The sequence below is a fragment of the Melozone crissalis genome, unplaced genomic scaffold, assembly GCF_028551555.1.
Source record: "Melozone crissalis strain CALT ecotype California unplaced genomic scaffold, PUWL_Pcris_2 ptg000029l_1, whole genome shotgun sequence".
NCBI lineage: Eukaryota > Metazoa > Chordata > Aves > Passeriformes > Passerellidae > Melozone > Melozone crissalis.
The window spans coordinates 16,670,769-16,689,914 of NW_026535807.1; the positions used below are offsets into that span (position 1 = coordinate 16,670,769).

The window sequence follows — 19,146 nt, forward strand, 5'->3', positions numbered from 1 at the left end:
CTAAGGGCAGGCTCACTGGAGCTGATTTCCAGTTGGCATCCCATGGCCCGGCTGCCTTCTAGGGCTGCCACATACTCAGGAGCTGTGAGTCATGCCAAGGGTTGTCTTATTTCAAGGATAGAAAGAAAGAAATTATCCTCTTTGTCTTAATTTAGGTTCTTCCAGTGTTTTGCTATTTGTTTCTGGGCATAAACAGCCCATTCAGCCTCCTCCTTCCTCCCTCACCCTGAGCATCAGCCCCTCACACCAAAACCCACCCATCACTCTCAGGACACTCAGGCATGCAAGGCCCCCAACTCCTGGCCATCCATCCCCAAGATCTGTGATGCTTCCAAGCAGAGGGATCATTAGTTAAGGGACTCCTTTGGAAAGCACTCAGCATTTCTCAGGCTCTGTTTCTTTTCTGCCTGCTGTATCATTGACCCGAGTTTCTGAGAGCTGAGGCGTTGCAGAGGGGGTTGAAGGAACACACTTTCCCTGTCCCAACAGATTTTATAAAGCCCAAGCAGAGGACAATTCCCTCACTGATTAGGGAGGCTGGTTTTTTCTTTTCCTTACATCAAGAACGACACAACCGTTTTGGAGGCAAATGATTGATTTTTATCTGGTGAGGAAGTCTGACAAAGTTATCTCTGAGCCGTGGCAAAGCCCCCAGCATGGGCTAGTGACAATTAGCCCAGTGTGGGTTTTGGGCTGTAAAACCTAGGCAACAAAGCAGAGCATTGAAGCTGAGAAACCCTAGAAAACAGCTTCAGTGTAGTAAAAAGGGCACAAAACCTCCCAGGACCCAAGTTTCAGCACCAAAAGACACAACAAACGTAGAAGATCAGGGGATCAGAGCAAGGTGATCTTTAGGGTCCCTTCCAACTCAACCCATTCCATGATTCCATAAGGATTGGTAGAACTTGCCATGCCATGCTGGGGCAAGCAGAGCGGCAGGGCGAGCCCTGCTCTCCGCACAGGGGCTGGGATAAGCCCGGTCACTCGTGAGTTACCCTGCGCGAAGCTGTAAAACACAGATGACGGCAAGCAGGGAACCCCGGGTGCTGCTGCCCCGGCAATGCCGCCCCAGGCAGCTCCCACGGAGCCAACCGAGGCAGCCCGGGCTGCCCGAGCTCACGGACAATTAATCGAACCCCTCGCTCATTACTCACCGGCCCGCGGGCTCCCAGCAGCGATGCCCACCCTGCTGCTGCTCCAGCGGCTTCCCCCAGGGCAGGCCGAGCACCTGGAGCCGCGGGAGGAGCCGGAGGTGGGAGGACACCGGGGGCAGCCCCTCGTTCACAGCCAGCCCCGGCTGCGGGAGCCTCCGCGTCCCCTCCGTGCGCTCGGCGCAGTTGCCATCTAGCGGTGCGGGAGCGGCCGGGCTTCCATGGAGCCACGGGGAAATAAATATTCGTGTTTTCCCGGGAAGTTCCATCCCTGCCCAGCTCATGGAGGGGGAGAGGAAAGCACCGGCTGCAGCTCCTGCTGTGGATTGGGAAGGCAAAGAGCAGTGGATGGGAGAGGCTCGTGAACACAAGCATCAGGGCTGGAAAGGAAAGCTCTGGTCCAGAGAGAAACGTGATGGAAAAGCAAATCTGGGAGGATTTGGGCTCCAATGCACGAGCACGGTGCAGCAGGAGCAGACACAGATACCCAAGGACCTGATGTATTAACTATAGATTTCCTTTTGAATCCTGTGTTCAGTTTTGGGCCCTTCACTACAAGAAGGACATTAAGGTGCTGCAGAATGTCCAGAGAAGGACAATGGAGCTGGGGGCTCAGTCTGATGAGAAGGGGCCAACTGGGGGGTTCAGCCTGGGGAAAAGGGGATACAAGGTGTCCTTATTGCTCTCTACAACTCCCTGGCAGCAGGGTGGAGCTGGGGGGTGGGGTGTGGTGTTCAGGCTTTTCCCCCAGACAACAAATGTGTTGTGGTTTAATCAGGACAAGAGGACAGGACAAGAGGAAATGGCCTCAAGTTTTGCCAGAGAAGGTTTAAATGGGATATTAAGAAAAAAATTCTTCACTGAAAGGATTGTCAAGCATTTCAACAGGCTCTTCAGGGAAGTGGTGGAGTCACCATCCCTGGAGGGATTTAAAAGTTGTGTAGAAGTGGCACTTGGGGACACGGTTTAGTGATGGGCTTGGCAGTGTTAACAGCTGGGCTCAGTGATCTTAGAGGTCTTTTCCACTCTAAATGGTTCTGTGATTTACAAGGTGTTTTTAGCTCCAGACAGGCTCTGGGCTGATCCTGCAGCCTGAACGCCCCTCAGTGGCTGGGGAGCATGAGGTGCATTCCTGGAGCATATTGGGTTTGGTTTCATCTGAAAGGAATCTGGTTGATACTGGCCCAAGCCAGGCCTCTCCTGAGCTGCTCCAGGACACAATCCAAAAGTGGGGGAAGCCGTGAGATGGATTTCAGAAGTGCACCCCAGAGCCAAATTAATGGATCAGGCACAGCCCAGCAGAACTTTGGTGAAAAGGGACTTTCCTGTCTGTGCAGGAGAGCTGCTGGCCCCTCTCCTACACCCCAGAAACAGAAGGACCCAAGGGAGTTACCAAGCCCCTGCTGAGCCCTGAGGATGCTCAGTGGCCTCAGGTGAGCCCCCATGCACCCACCTGCTGCCCACTGGGCTGGGAGCTCCATTTGAGGCTAGGTCAGTGCTGTGAGCCCTCTCTCAAGCTGTGCTGCAGCTCCAGCCTTCTCTCCTGGCCACATTCAGGCTGAGGTGGGGCATCCCCAGGTCATGCATGGACCTTGGACAGGAGGCACAGGCAGCTTTGTGACCAGCTGGGGTGACCCTGCTCCTGCTGCTCCCCCTTACCAGGAGTGCAAACCACCCCAACTCAGGTCCCCAGGCTGATCCTCTCCTTCCCTGGTGGTGGAGCCCAGCGTGGGGCAGTGTGGGGTCCTGCAGTAGGTGGACAGAGGGATGTGCTGGCTGGGAGACGCTCACTGGGTGCCTGCAGCAGCAGCAGTGCCTGTGGGGTGGTGGCTGGGGCAGCTCCAGGCTGAGCTCCAAGCTGTTATCCAGCCCTCTGCCTTTTCTGGACCAGCCCATCCTTCCATTGTGTGGGACAGGGGACTCTGTCCCTGGGGGCAATGCTCACATTCCCAGCTTCCTCACAGCACTCCCCAGCACTCCACAGGCAAAGAGGGGCTTTAACTTCAACAGCTGGGCAGGACTGGCCTCCCCCAGGCTGCAGAAAGGGCACAGCAGCACAGACCCACACACCCACCAGCAGCAGTTTGACCAGACCACAACCCCCATCAAAATGTGCTGGCAAGAAAAATCCACATGAAGCTTGGACAATTGTGTCCATGCTTATCCCAGCTATTCTGGGCACTGTGTGACTGACTGTAGTGTCATTCATCTTCCTTTGAAGCTTTGTGCTACCAGAAGGAAGTCCATTAAAGTGCAGCTTCACAAAGATTATACTTGGTGACATTTGAAAGCATTAACGTCCCCAGTACAGGAACAAAGAACAGAATGGTCTTTGTATGGATATGGATAAATAAGGAAATGGAAAACCTACATTAAAACAAGGGCATGAATTGAGCAGCAACCTCCTCTGAACACTCAACTCCTGTTTCTCAAGTCTTAAAACATGAAATGAGCAAAATTGTTCGTCATATTCATCTGGTATCTGAGGGGTAACCCCCAGCCTCGTCCTCCTTCCAGCACCCCCCTGTCCCTGGGGCAGGTCACTCCTGCAGAGGGAAGTGCATTCCCTGGCTTCTCTCTCTTCTTCCCTTTTACAAACACTTCTCTCAGCCCAGCTTACTGTTTTTTTTTATTTACAAAGCACAGCTCCAACCCTTTACATAAATATGTTTCACTGAAAAGAGCCTGAGTCACTGCTGTATCAGTATTAATATGAATAAATATTGGAAATCTAAGACTATCTACTTGATTTACATTGGAAAAGGGTGGAAAAAAGAAGCTCTTTCTCCAGAACCTCTCAGATGTCTGAAGCAGCCTCCTGCATCCCAACTTGTGTGACTGATAGAGTTCAGAGATCAACACGCCCTTGGGCAGGTGTCAAGGCAGAAGTGCCTCCAACCCTCTAAATTATGGATTTAACCTCTCCTTTGGTTCCACTCACAGTCCAAAGCTCCTGTTGCCTGTTCCTTTTAAATTAAATAATCCCTTTAACCCCCTTGTTCAGCCTTTTCTCCCTGGTCATTTTGTACACACAGCTTCATTCACCCCATCCTTAGTGCTGGTCATGGGTTACCCCAGTCCTCCTCTTGTATGTAACATCTGCACACCAAGCAACTGCCCACAGGACTTACCCCGTGAGCTGTTCCAATCCTCTTATTAGGACCTTCCAGAAATAAAAATAAATTGTAGCTTGAGCCATACCCATCGCCACAGGATGGCACACAAGGCAATGTGCTGAGCACAGGCACAGCAGAAGCTGTGTGGTGAGTAATCTCTGAAATAAAAGCAAGAGAGTTATAAGATGTAAAGGTAGCTGCAATTCAGCCACGGCTCTGGGTCACCATCCTTTAAAAAATATTAAAGACATCAAAACCAGTGCACCAAGGATAAATAGTTGGGCTTTCTGCATCACCAACTACACTGCTGTTTTCCCAAGAGAACATGATGTTTTCTGGTTTGGTGCTTCTTTGTAATGCTTTCAGCTTCTCACTCTATTTGTCTGTTCCAGTTTGTGAACAACCTCCTTCCAGTCACCTCAACCAGCCCCAGAGGAGGGCTCCATGTCCCCTAACCCTGGATATGCCCCTGCAGATGCACAGCCTGGGTGGATGCCATGCCAGTGGAGAGATGCATGTACAGTCTATACACACACATCTTCAAGGGAATACACTGGAGCTCACTCTGGGTTACCTCGGGGAAGTGGAATTTCCAGGAATTAAGTCAGCATCTATCCAGGGGACACCTTGATTTTCCATGGGCTGGCACCAGAATACCTCCTGCAGTTCAGGTGTTCCCAAACCACACACAGCCTATCCCCAGAAATCCCACACTTGGGGGAATAACACTGTGTTGCTCTGACCTCTTATGACTCAAACAATATTCCTGATTTCCCATAAACATTTACTATGATCATCAACATAGTAGAAGCAAACACACCAAGTATTTCTATGATTAATACGAATAATGGGAGGTATATCCACCACCACAGACAGAAAAAGGATTTCTCTCTATTTGAGATGGATACATTCTGCAAGTAGATATTTTTAATTACTTTTTTTCTCATTTTCACAGCAGTCTGTTCCTGCTCCTCTTCTGTTCCCGACTTAAGCCCTGGCAATGGGCCTGCAAGGAAAGTGTTGTGTTGCTTCTCCTTTCAGACATGCACATCACAGATTAGAAGCAAGCAAGCACACGACTAAGCCAAGGAACACACATTATTTAGTATGGTCCATCTGTCCAAGGGAAGCTGCTCTTACATTTATCTGCTTTGTTATCTTCTAATTAATCACGCATTATCAGTCGTTAACATGTTCTCACCAAGATGCCTGTACCCACTTAGCAAATTGATAAAATCAGCTAATGAGTTCTCACACTGGGCAGCTGTGAAGGCTCCCTCTGGGTGTCTTGGTGCTCTGTAGGTGCTCATTTTTGGCACACCCAGGTGCTTGACACACCCAGGTGCAGGACAGCCTGAGCTGCAGCTACCAGTCTGCATCCAGATTCCCCTTCCCTCCCTGACAATGCTGCCCCATCACAGTCATACTTCTTCGCCCTTTGTGCCAGACTTGACAGCACCACCTTGTTATGCCACCACCCTTTCTCCCTGTGTGGGAGTTCATCCCAGTAGCCCATCACCTTCCTCACCATCCCTGACATGCCTGGGGCTCCCAGGAGGGCTGAAGGCCCCCACGTACTCACCAGCACCATGCACACCCCCACCAGCCCTGGGTGCAGCACCAGGGGCCACAATTCTGCAAATGAGTCCACCACAGTCCTCTGGCAGTGCCTGTGCCAGAGACAAGGAAACACAACTTGGACAGGTCTTCTGTTGTCTTTGGAAGTTGTCAGCTCTTGCAGGTGGCTCTTCACCTCCAAATCCCACTGTCTTCAGCTTCCACACGTCCTGCTTTCCCTTCTTTGGAGTATTTGAAAGCAGTGTCAGGCCCTGCTCTCTGCCATGTGAACAGGAAGGTGGTGGTGGGCACGAGATCTGCTCCCATCAGCCACAGCCTCTGGCATCATCCTCATCCCTGCAGGCCACACTCACCCCTGTCCCTGCTCTGCTCACACACTCAAACTTTCCTGTGCTTTGGTCAAACTGCTCCTGCTACAAATTCCTGACTCCACACCTCCCCATGGCAGGCCAGCAGCACCTCCCTGGCTTTTCCTCTGTTCCCCTGACCCCCTGGGCCAGCATGGTGATATCCCCACGAGGGTCCCCACACAACAGTGCCACCAGATCCAGCCCACCCCACATGGAATGCCCAGACAATCCCCAGCACTAATGAGGTCACTTTCAGCCATTAAGCTCCTGCTAGTAATTGAACCCCACTGACCTCATCAGTTGCCAAGATGAATCCCACAGAGATCATTCCTGCTCCTGAATTCCTCCCAGGCCTTGGGCCATCTCCTGCTCCCAGCTCCCACCCTGACCCAGCAGTACATGGCACCAGGGGTATCTGTCCCTGAGATAACAGGGAACACTGCAGGACAGTGGCACCACTGGTAGGGTCTCCAAGCTACCAAACCTGTTCCAGTCTCACTGACACAGCAGCAACTCCCAGTGACCTCATCAGCAGAGAGCAAAACACAATGGGAACCTTTCAAAGCACCATGCTTTTAAAACACACCACTTTAGCCACAAGACAAGCACTGACAAATTTTCAGTTTTATTAAAAAAATTCTAGCAGCAAAACCTGTAACAATTCAAAAAACAACCAAAAAAAAAAAAAAAAAAAGAAGAAGAAGACCAAACCTTCAAAAGAACACGACACAGAAAGAGATAGAGAGAGGAGAGACAGATCTGGGGTTGCTCCACCGTTCACTCCAGTTCCTTATAGCGGGCGAACATGACCCTGCGGACGGCGTCGCGGTACGTCTCGTTGGACTGCCTCTTGGGGGGCTTCCCTGGGGCCCCCAGCCCAGGGCCCTTCCTCCTGTTTTCTGCCTGCAAACAGACACAGCTTGTGTCAGTGATTCCTCCTCCCATAAATAAAAAGCTTCCCTGGGCTGCTCCAGGAGTGCCGACTGCTCCCGTGTGGATCCGCGGGCGGAGGAAGAGCAAGCGCTCTGTGCTCCTCCTAAAGCTCTTTGGGAAAAACTACAGAGCCTTGTGGGCAGCAAAGGCAGCCAGCAAATGCCCAGGGAGAATCAAAAGGGATCAGCCATGGAGGAGCAGACAAGGTAGGCAGCCAAGGGTGGGCAGCGCTGGCAGCCATGGGCGAGCCAGGATTGAACACAAGCAAAGAAAAGCTCTGGGCTCCTGGGGAGCTGTTTGCAGTTTGCCTGCATTGGCACAAGCTCAGCTGTTCTCTCTAACACAGCTCCCATGGGCACTGGTACCTCGCTCGGAATTTCAACCAGTTTTGAAGGACTGGCTTCTGCAGCCAGCAGCTGCATTATTCAGCAATACCTGCCTGCAGTTAGCCCAGGAGAGCAGGCCTGAGGCTGGAATTTTCTCTGGTTTTTCAGTCCAACCTACCTGAATACCAGAGACCTCACCAGCTGGGCCAAGAGATCAGAGTTGTGTGGGGCTGGCATGGTCACATGGCTTTGCCCAGCATGACTTGGGAGTGAAAGGCAAGCACATTTCTTCTGGCCTTTCTATGAACTGCAGGAGGGCTGTGCTTTTTCATCAGCTCCCCATCCAGAGGGGGAGCCCTGATGGGAGCTCAGACCTGCCAGAGTGTGGCGCTGGAGCTGGCTCTGGGCACAGGGACCTCACCACGAGGACTGAGCAGCAGCTGGGACCAGTTCCTGCTGTCTGCACTGAAGAGGGACTCTTGCCTCATGTATATGGGCTTAAGCAAACATGCGTCACAAAGCCTCAAATATTTGCTTTAATGATCTACTTGACTGCAGGCTGAACATCACCCTGTGAACCCTGCTCCAAGCTGCCTGTGCCTCAGCAGAGAGCTGTGGACACCACAGCACCTGGCCAGCCACAGACCTGCCACCAGAGCACAGCGCTGCTCGTGTGGCCCTGGGCAAGGCAGAGCAGACTCTGCCCCAGGCTGTGTCTCTGACAAACCCTCTGCAGTAAATAAAGGTCCACTGAGAGACCAGCCTGTCACAGAAGGCAGGATCTACCTGACCCTGCCTGTCCCTGACATCCTTTGCCCATGGGCCTCTGCTCCTTGTCAGGTGCTGTATCTTGGTATTATCTTCTGATGTCCAGAGTCTGCAAGAGCCTCACAAGTGCTAAGCAGTGCAGACAAAGAGCATCTTGGGCCCTGTGGCTTGGCTATGCTCACACCTCCCCAGGGGAGGTTCACCTTTTTCCTCAGCTCCCATTGCTGCAGAGAACTGAGCTGGTGACCAGTTCAAACCCCAGCCTGGCCTTGAGCAGGTACTAATGAGATGCTCACACGCTTCCTGCTCACTGTTACTCTATTTTCAACACCTCCAGATCCGTACAAATTCTAACCCTGTTCTACAGCCAACATACTTGCAGCCCCTCCCAGCCTGAAAAGTTCATCAGTGCACACATATTATTCCATCAAGCAGGTGCTGAGATTTGCAGCCTGACTTGAACTCCCTCCAGCTGTCCTGGGAAACATTATGGGCTGCAGGACAGTGATGTGCTCTGAAAGGCAGGGAAGACTCACCTCCACTGGTGATGCTGTGCCCTGCTGGTTGTGGCCAAAGCCCTTCTTCCACCCCGGAGACTGCACCATTCGGTTCCCTTTGTTGTTACTGTCAAGCCTTGGGTCATAGTCACTGCAAAAGAACCAGAAGCAATTGTCCAGTCTTGCAATGCTTCAAACACACACCAGGGATATTTAGCTTTGCTAATAGAACCTTCATTGACATTTCAGTCTCTCATGAGGGATATCCAAGTTTCTTGCCAGAAGCACACCGCCTAAGGAAACCACCAGGGCAGATTCTGTGTGCAGGGCTCACACACCTCCGAGTGCACAATTTCTTGTCCCACCTCAGGGGGAAATACACCAGGGCACAGGAAATGAGCTCAGGCTTCAAAATATTTACAGTGTAAGCAAGCCAGGAGCCTTCTGTGCTTGTATTTCTTAATTAAAGACTTAGCAATAGCATGAAAGCAAAGTCCAATCCCTGCTGCTCTGTTAGAGCTTTCCTGTCTCCCAGTGCTGTGGTCATGGAGCTCAACAGATGCAGTGTTGATTCGGACACTCTTTCTCCCACCTCATTATTCATCCAAGACCATTATCCAAAAGCCATAGTTTTGAAAACCTCTCAGCACAAAAGACTCTTCCTCCAGACAATTTCTACTTTCTGGCTGCTGGTGACACTGCGCACAAACTGTTTTAGTTTATCCACAGCTATTCCAGGAAAACAGAGGGAAGAGAAGATGTGGATGTTTAAACTGCAAGACACAGAGGACAGGTCTCCTTCTGAGGTGCTGTGCCAGAAGAAACAGGCACAGAACCAGTTCCATGCTCAACACATGGCTGGCCGCTCCCCAGCCCACTGAACACGCGAGCTCACAGCAGGCAGGCCTGTCGGGAACTTCACACAGCACGCACTCTCTTCCTCCACCTACTCCCAGCGAGATGGAAACAGCTCCCAGCGTTCCTCTGAGTCAGGGAACAGATGAAACACAGCTTTGCTCTTTCTTTCAATGGCTACATGCCAGGACAGGAGGGCAGCAAGTGCCTTAAGGACGAGGTGGATGGGAACAGGCTGTGTTCTATTCTCTGTGTCCAGCCAGACACACTCAGAACCCCCTCTCACCCCTCCAGCACCAGGCAGCTTTTCTCTGCCCTGCCCCAAACCATGGTTTCCACCCCAGCCCCACCGTGTCCTGCAGCACAACAGGCTCCCACTTTGAGGAGCTCTGTCTCAGCCTGTCTGGCTGTTACTTTGCAGACCTACCCCACTGGACAATTCCCAGCCTTGGTCTGCCAGCAGTACACACCCCATCCCAGCCTCAGCACCCCCAAAGAGATGCACCCAGAACAGCCCTTACCTCTCTGAGTCCCGCTCATATCTGAGTCGCTTCCTCTCTGGTGAATCCATCTGCTGGAATTTCTCTCTCCGGTCATTTCCTTTGTCTTTATGCCTCCCCTTCACAACAGAAAGGGCAAAGTAAATACAGGAGCTATGAAGGATCCAACACTGCAAGAGACTGCTCTGCACCCAGGTCTCATCTCATGCTCAGCTGGCTGGAAGGCTGTCCTGGGGACTCACAATGCTCACATCCCACATTCATTTGCTCTATTCAGATGCCATCTGTTGGGCTGACCCAGACCTGTTGTTGCAGCCTTGCAGCTACTGCACCAGGAGCAGCTCTGACCTTCCAAACATTGGACAGGTACAGCTCTTCTGTCCCTGGCAAGGCAGCAGCAGTCCATACACCTCATCAGTTTTAGACGGAAATCTGTGTCCCACTTACTCCAGAGCCCAGTGCTGGCTTGCAGGACAACAAAACCGCACTCAGAGCCTTCTGTGAGGAGCCAGATCTGCTCTTAGAAGTCACAGAACTACCTACAGGTCCCTGGGCAGAGTGAGCCCACAGTTCACTTTTGGGAGGCATCTGATGCCTGGTGCCTGTGTGGATCCCTGCTGACACCTGGAACATAACTGGAGGGTTCTCCTGGGACCACCACCCCCCAGTGCAGAAGCACAAGCAGCTGCCTGCCCACCAGCACAGACACACCTCACGCTCTCTCTTCTCCAAATACGCCAGTTCCTGCTCGGATCGTTTAATCTTCATGTGAATCTCCAGGTTTTGCTGGAAGGAGGAAGACAGAAGGCAGTGTCAAGCAGAGAACACAAGCTGTCAGGGTCATCTGCTCCACCCATAAGGAGCACAGGTAAAGCAGCATGCTCTTGTACCAGCACTGTATCAGGCACAGCAGCCTCTCTTGCAGCCCAGACCACCTGCTCCCCCACACAGGCCTGGAGCAGTAAGGAAGGCAACCAGTCCTATTTTAACCCATATGCAGCTTGGCTCTCCCAAAAGCAAGAGCTCAAAGGCAGCACAGAACATCAGAACATGGGGGTGCACGTGCCAAGTGCTCTCACACTTGTGTGTGCCAGCACACCACTCTCCCCAAGGCTCAGCTATCTCACTACAGCTTACAAAGTCACACCTTGATGTTACAGCACTCCCATGGCAGGAACAAGCAGTTCACACAATGCTTTGAACAGAGCTTTGGGGGAACTTTGCCTGCTGCTGTGTCGATTTCAGCACAGCTCTTCCCACCCAACCACTGCATTTTCCTCACAGCTCACAAAGCCACTGAGCCAACGGCAGCCCCCAGCTTCCCCATACCTTGTGCAGGTTGGAAAGCTGCTGGTGCTTGATGAGCACCTCCTTGTTGGGAAACTGCCTCCTGCACAGCAGGCAGGCCAGCTTGTTCCAGTCAGTCAGTTTGTCGTCGCTGGCCTTGGCCTTCCGCGCCTGCTCCTCGCGCGGTGCTGGCGGGTGCGCGGGAGGCGGCAGCCACTGAGCCTGGGACTGCTCCTCCTCTTCCTCCTCCTCCTCATTGTCACTGTCTCCTCCATACTCTCCCAGCAGTCCTATCAGAGGGTTCACCACCTTGGGCTGAGGGAAGTGGAGAAAAGTGTGACAATTTGTAGCATCAAGCCTGCCAGGCCAGCGGGGCTCTGCTTCCCCAGCCCATCTCCCCGTGACTCCTGTCTCTGTTCCCAGCAGCACAGGCAGGGAACACAGAGGAGCTGGCTGGCTTCTTTCCCTTCTCACCACAGGGTGGAAGCCCTTCTGCTCTCTAGACAGGCCTTGCTTTGGTGCCAGGCTTTTCCAACTTGCCACACACCTGAGAGCACAAGAAGCCAGGCGAGGCAGTGGCTGTTTGGCAGCAAGCTGCTGACACTCACTTCCTCTAGAAATGGAGATCTGGCTTTCTTCAGCCTGGAGGTGGCTGGAAGAGTTTTCTACCTTAGGACTGGCTGAGTGAGATCCTGCTTGAATGCAGGTAACAAATGTGCCCATGCTAGAAGCCCAAAACAAGGTCAGACTTATAAAAACAAACTGCCTTCAATCCCCAGCACTCCCTCCTCTGGCATGAGAGACATGAGAAACATCTCTGGCACCTCTGGCACTCACAGTTGCAGCCAGGCTGTGCTGAGCCTCCCTAGAACTGTATCCAGGCTCACACAGGTCAAAACACAATCCTGTGGAGATACTTACTGGGGCTACACTCTCTTCCTTTTTCACAGAAGGAGGTAAAGGCTTTTTAAAGACATCTTCTGCAGAGAACTTCTCCTCTCCAGTCTCAGTCTGAAACAGTCAAGAACAGGTCTTGAGACTGCCATAGCATGGACTCAGAGCACACAATAGCTAAGCACTCATTCAAACAGGCCCCCAGGGAAACCAGGTGCTTGGCAGAAATGAGTTTTGGTTCTGGTGGGAGACATTCCCATTCTGGGGAATCCAGAGCTCCCCTGGAGCCATACTCATGATTTCAGAGACAGCTGCAGCAGCTCACCATGCTGTCCCAGCCCACCCCACTCTCATTCTCTGCTACACTGTGATGCTGACAGTGATCTCAGTTGTGCCTCATATCAGTGAAGGAGCTGGGGCAGGGCCAGGTCACATTTGAGCAGCTCTGTGTGTGCACAAAGGACATGAAGACCATGTGCAAAGCCACCTCCACTGCCAGACAACACTGAGTTTTTCTGCTGTGACTGTGGCACAACATATGGCCAGGCTCAGCCAGCATGGTGGGGTTTCCAGGATCCTCTTTATCCTGGACAGAGGGCACCAGAGACTGCAGGCAGCACTGCACAGGGTGAGCCTGTGATACTCAGCTGTGTGCTCAGCAGCACAGACAGTAGGCTGGGATGAAGCTTCACTTTCACACATTTTACAGAGAATTGGGCTGGAGCCCTGGACAGGCTCCAATTTAGTGGCTCATGAGTTACTCATACTTGACCAGGGAAGACAAGTGTTAACACCTTACCAGGCCTGTGCTCTCATCCTTCTTCACAGAGGGAGGCAATGGCTTTTTGAAGACATCTTCTGTAAAGAATCGCTCCTCTCCAGGCTCATTCTGAAAAATCCAAGATGGGCATTAGGCCAGTGGTAACACAGGTGTCAGAGAGCACAGTGCAGCCAGGAAGCCACTCCTGAGCATCTATGGAAAACAGGCAAGTGGGAAAAATGACAGAATGATTTCTGCTGGAGATACTTTTACCCTCCATTCAGACAGGACCATGCTTCTCCTAGGTCAGTGTCCCTGAAAGCCACCATACCTGGTGACTCCTTGGCTGGCTTGTCACCAGCCTCAGGGAGAGTTACAACCCAGGTGCCAAGTGCTGGTCATGCCACTGAGCACATTCAGACCAAGAAGCAAGGAAGAACACAACGTTTCTGCACTGGTGGCTAAATCACTTCCAGCAACTCTCCTGGCATTCCTCAGGTCCTGTCAATATCACAGCCCTGGGTTCTGCTCAAACATCACTTTGGGCAGCTGCTGCCAACCAGCAGCTCCCACACTGGCATTTGCTGACTGGGAACAGCAGTGAAGGGCACTGTCCTGGGACTGGAGAGGGGCAGGAACTGCAGTTAGGGGAGAGCTGAGTATCCATCATCATCTGACTGGGTGTGTTTAAATGTCTCTGTCAGTATTTTGTTGTCTATTACAACAGCTGGGTGCTTTCAGCAGCATGAGTGAAACATGTCTCAGTTACCTGGATGTGTCTGAATCCTTCATCACAAGGAAGGGATGAGAAGCCCTGGATTTAATTTAAGGAGAGAAAAAGTTCCAGAACTTACTCCCTGGCTGGACAATCACCATGTTCCTTTCCAGCTGCTGACCCCACTGTCTTCTGTCACCATCCTTTCCTTTTGGAATCCTCTAATTACTCTCTACTTTCTAACCTCTTCCCTCAGCTTCCTGGTGTCAGGTCATGCCTGGAGCGAGTTACCTTAGCAGAAGTACTTTTCCCTTTGTCCTTTTTGTCCCTGTTGTCCCTGCAGTGTGGCTCCTTCCTGTCACTTGTCCACTCCTGGCTCCCGTGCCGCCGCCTCCTGCTCTCCGTCGGGGGTGGGGAGGGCTCCCGGTCTATTGTGACTTCCCTCTGAAAGAGGCATTTGGAGCAGGCTTAGCCCAGCCCCTGCAGGTTTCTTACTGGGCTTCTTGTCCTCGCTGAGCTGGGGAGACCAGCACAGTAAGAAGGGACTGCAGAGGGCAAAGGCTTCAGAACTTTGCTGGGGGAGAAGCTGAGCACGGCCAGGTACCACAGCACTGCCCTGCTCTCCCACAGCATGGACATCCCCAGCATCATGAAAACAAGATTATATTCCCAGAAAATCTCTGATGATGGCTCTCTTTTGGCATCCTTACAGCTATTGCTGGCTAGGGTTGAGAAGCAAAGACACCACAGATGAAAACAGAGCTCTGCTGTCCATTCTTTCTCACAGACAGTCACATATCACATGTCTACAGCAAAATTCAGCTGTGATGCTCTGCCTCTAACTCTGCTCAAGGAAAAGCAGACTAAAAACTCTCCAAAGGCAGAGCTTCAGAGGCCAGAGGCGGCTACAGCTGGATCAACACACAGCTAATGGGTTCCTAGCCTCTCATTAAGTTGATATTTTGCAACACGCATCCCTTTCACACAGGTCAGGAGACGGTGAAAAACACAAAGCTGCCTCTGTACCGTCCTACACTGGCTTGTCTTCAGGATATGGCTGCAAAATTCCTCCAGAAAAGAGCAGTTTGTGAGAACATATTGCATTTAAAGCTTCCTTCCCATGCACTCACCTGAGTTCTGGGGTCATAGTATGTCCCAGCTATGGGATCATAGTAATTCCCAGTGTCAGGATCATAAATATATGTGGACACATCTGATGGTGCTGAAAAGAGAGACAGGAGTTAGCACCACAGGCTTCCAAAAGCAGAACTTACCTTTTACAAAGACAAAAGCACAAACAAACATTACACTGGTGAAAGGATCAATAATGGGGAAGAATTCTTTTTTTCTCCTGGCAAGAGAGGTATGACTATCTTCACATCCCTTGACCTACATAATCTTTTCTTTAAGGAGTAAGAGGGGTGATAAGTTTTCACAATTCTAGTTAGGACTCTGGGAAAACTTCCATATCAAAACAAATTTACAGGAGCTGTGCTGAGATCACAAGACCACAACACTTGGTCATGAAATTCAGTAATTTCCCTAAGAATGGGGTAATGAGTATCTACATCCACCCACTCCTGTGAACAAGGAAAAGCTGTTCTCTCTCAATCCTGTTTAAAGTGATGACACCCCCCACATCCCTTCCACCCCACTGGTGCATGAAAGCTCCCGAGAAGAAAGGGGAGTGAACTATTTCTACAGGAAAAGCCAAAGGCCTTAAGGGTAGTAGTCCCATAATGTCAGGAATGCTTCTCATTTCCAGAGTGTCCTTTGACAGACCTCAGAAATGCTATATATAAATCACTAAAACAATCAGGAGTGCTCCTCCAGCTCCTGGCATTGCTGCATCAAATGAATTTTCTTCTGTCTTCTCTAGTAACTGCCAGGCTGATTTTATCCCATCAGTTTTCCACAACAAGGAAAAATAGGCAGCAAGTTTCCTTTATCTGCATGTAGTTTCGCACAGTGAGAATAGAGAGAAACACATCATCAGATAGGAAAATGTGACTAAACAAAGTTGGCAAAGGAACTCACAAGTGGGTGTAGCAAACAAACCTACTCTTAGCCTTTAAAAATATTTTTGGGCTGATTTCTACATGTCAGTGCCCTTTTAAGGAAGAAAAGTCTCCACAGTAGGAGTGAAGCAGAGTTTAACTTACACTGTGCTCTGGTGCGTCTCTGTGATTCGCCACCCCTCCTGTCTCTCATGCCCCTTCTGCCCTGGAGTAAGTGAACAACACAAACAGATCAGAGGCTCTTTAACAAACATCAGATTGCTTCTCCTCCCTCTAAAAGGCCCAAAGTTCAGGAGAAGGGCTCATTTAGCCATCCTAAACAGAGCACAAGCAGACATAGCTTTTCATCTACAGAGCAGTGTCTGTAGATGTCAGCAGTGCCTGACACGGACACTGTCACAAAGCACGAGATCTCTGCTCAAGATGCTCATAGCAATCTGTATAGAGGCCCTCACCCCATCCAGGATATGGGAAGAGTCCTGTAGTCTAGTAACAAACACTAAAGAGATCAGTCATCAGTGAAATCACTCTGTAAAGTGTGGCATCAAGTAACCCAGCCCAGAACTTCCTCCAGCAGCACTGACTTGCACTTCTATGCAATGATAATCAGTGTGAGGGGCAGAGCAGCAGTGTGCACATTTGAGCATTATCACCCCGTCTTCAAATGTGCTGAAACATGTTCTGCAGTATTTCAGCAGCCCAAAGAGAAAAAGCCTGACAGAGCCAGGCCCATCACCCCCCAGTGCTCCCTCCCTTTAAGCAACCTGCAGGGAAGCGGTGCAGACCTACCGGGCCATAGTAGGAATTGTCACCGTGCTCCCCATAGTCATTCCTGTTGAGATAAAGGTTGCAAGTTAATGGCAATGCGGTTTTACACTAACCTCAGTATATTCAAAATGATCAGCAGGACCAATAAAGGCAGAAAGACCATCTTTTCTGGCCACATGTTGGACTGTGTCCATCCCAGGAGACAGACTTGGCAAACCACTGTCTCCACAAGAAATATGACTCCACTCTGCTGTGTCTGCAAAGATGAATCTCTCCACATGTTTTTTAAAAAGCTGAACCCACTAATTCCTGCAGAATGGGATTTGATGGCTGGACAACAAGATGCATTATGATCACTAATCCCATTCTGCTCAATCACTGAAGCTTGTCAAGCTTCAATGCCTTCACTTCTCCAACATATTTTTTGGTTGTAGAAACATCTGTGCTAATTCCCATGCCAAACTTTAGGCACCTGCTCTGACAGCAGAGTTCCAGCCTCACTGTACAGCACATAAAGGACAACCCCACCGCCTCATCTGTCAGTACCTTCTCCTCCCTGTAGCAAGATTCACTTCCAACGTACGCCCATCAATGCAGATGGGGGGATCCAGGTTCTGCAGTATCTTTAGCAACCTCAGTGCCTCCTGTAAAAGGAAAAAGAATGTCTCTTTCTATGAGAAGGAAACAGCACATTTTACACATCCAGTCTGCCAGAAAGGAATGTTTTGTGCTCAGTAGGAACAAGAAACACGACAGTAAATATTAGTCTAAGTGTCAGTGAAGGGTATTTAGGATGTGACAAAAGGGATAAATGCAATGTGAGGTTCTCTGCTTGTCCTATGACCACTTACAGCAGCCAGCTGGGGACACCATTCTCCTAGGGCTGCCAGACAGTGCAGCACTGTGGCTGCTGCTGTCCCAAAGTGTTTTGGTAAACAGTCTCTGGACCAACATCAAAGAACAGCTGTGGAGTCTGGGAGCCACCCAGACAGAGAAAATATGAACCCTCCAACATGGGAGGGTCTGTTAATTGAGATTCTTGTCTTCTACAAACAAATTGGATTCAAGTTCTCTGCAAACCAAATACCTATGCAAGAAGTGTTCAAGTTTAGAGTGTCTAAGAAGAAACATACTGAGGTGAGAAACTTAATCAGTGCCACAGATTGTGACAACAATCAATCTTTGACTCCTAAAGCCAGAGAACAACAGCTGGACCAGCTGAGAAGAAAAGGGAGGAAAAGCCCGTTTTTTACTTCTACAGGAAAAGCCAAAGGCCTTAAGGGTAGTAGGCCCATAATGTCAGGAATGCTTCTCATTTCCAAAGTGTCCTTTGACAGACCTCAGTCTGTCAAATCCCTGTACCTGGTCAGACAAGCAGAAGAAAGGACTCACTCCAGCACAGCAGCCTCACAAGTACAGAGATCTCTTGCATTTCTGTGGTTTCCTTACCTCTACAGATACCAGATGCCAACAGAGGGAGCAGGTGAAAGCAGGACAGTACTTACAGCATGAGATTCCAGCTCGATGAAGCCGTAGGTCTGCCCCATGCGCCCGGCCTTGTTCTTCATGATGCGCACGCTGGACGTGGAGAGGCGCACGTACGGGGCCAGGAGCCCCACGATCAGCTCGGGGGGCGTGAACCGAGTGATGCGCTTCAGCATGATGGCTGAGAGACAGCCAGGGACGTGGCCCAGGGAGAAAAGCAGGGAAAAAAAGATAATTTAGAACCAAGTTTACTGTGACTAAACCACTCGAAGCAAGAGCAGAGCTCCTTGCAGTCGAGTATCAAAGCCTTTGTTTTTTTCTGTCCACTTTGCAAGATGCTCCAGTTACCTTCTCCAATTGCTAACCTTTCCTTCCCAGAAAAGAGAGGAGAAAGTGGCCCCTTCTCAGAGCTCAGCCCAGGATAACTGCTGGCCCAAAAGGCTTTTGAAGCTGTCCTAAGTTAACTGCACCACCCTAAGCCAGCTCAGCCTGAATTAATTTTCCTAAAGGCAACTTGTCAGCACTTTTGGAGCTGGACAGCCCTCCATTACTCTCTGCCACAGATTTGCACAACATAGAAATAGCCTCCAGAGGTTTTAGTGAAATGCTGCCCTTTCTGCAGACAACCTCATGGAGTGCAAGCAAGAGGAATCCAAAACTGGTCTTTGAGTCACTCACTTCTGCTTCCTCCACCATCTGGTGGTGTGGCTTCCTCTGCTTCCCTCTGAGAGGGTGGCTCCTGGTGCCGGTCCATGTCCCTTCTCTTCTCCTGTGAGGGCCGACGCTCTCTCCCTTCATCTCTCTTCCTTGGCTCCTGTTCCTGAGGCTGACATTCCTGCTGTGGAGCAGGAACTGAGGGCTGGAGAGGCTGCTTTGGAGATTCTGGTTGACCTGACAATTCTTGCTCAGGTGTTTCAAGCTTTGTCTCTGCTATTAGAGAGGAGAAATGAACTGGTTTCACATAAGAATGTTTCAGCAGGTATTTTTTTTTTATCCTACTTTCTGGCCCTTGCAGCAGTGCTGCTTATAAAAAGCCAAGCTGTACTGCCTGTTGCATACCCACTGCTTTAACATTTGGCAGACACAAGGCTTGTTCAAGTGCCATCACTCTTCCATTGCCTTGTTTTGTGTTGGGCTGCTTTACA

The 19,146-nt window shown here is 50.7% G+C and overlaps 1 protein-coding gene across 3 annotated transcripts in view; it reads right to left on the reverse strand.

Moving 5' to 3' along the window:
* Positions 1 to 6,799: 6,799 nt before the first annotated feature.
* The window catches only part of RBM6 (RNA binding motif protein 6), a 58,012-nt gene continuing 45,665 nt past the window's right edge, over positions 6,800 to 19,146 (reverse strand). For all 3 annotated transcript variants that reach the window (XM_054281265.1, XM_054281267.1, XM_054281264.1), the window contains 14 exons: positions 18,680 to 18,931; positions 18,022 to 18,182; positions 17,063 to 17,160; positions 16,538 to 16,580; positions 15,893 to 15,953; positions 14,861 to 14,952; positions 14,022 to 14,174; positions 13,055 to 13,144; positions 12,283 to 12,372; positions 11,404 to 11,676; positions 10,786 to 10,860; positions 10,096 to 10,193; positions 8,759 to 8,870; positions 6,800 to 7,098 (listed from right to left, as the gene is read on the reverse strand). In XM_054281265.1, the coding sequence (XP_054137240.1) occupies positions 6,973 to 7,098; positions 8,759 to 8,870; positions 10,096 to 10,193; positions 10,786 to 10,860; positions 11,404 to 11,676; positions 12,283 to 12,372; positions 13,055 to 13,144; positions 14,022 to 14,174; positions 14,861 to 14,952; positions 15,893 to 15,953; positions 16,538 to 16,580; positions 17,063 to 17,160; positions 18,022 to 18,182; positions 18,680 to 18,931 (1,724 nt within the window). In that variant the 3' untranslated portion in view covers positions 6,800 to 6,972. The remainder of the gene's footprint in view (positions 7,099 to 8,758; positions 8,871 to 10,095; positions 10,194 to 10,785; positions 10,861 to 11,403; positions 11,677 to 12,282; positions 12,373 to 13,054; positions 13,145 to 14,021; positions 14,175 to 14,860; positions 14,953 to 15,892; positions 15,954 to 16,537; positions 16,581 to 17,062; positions 17,161 to 18,021; positions 18,183 to 18,679; positions 18,932 to 19,146) is intronic.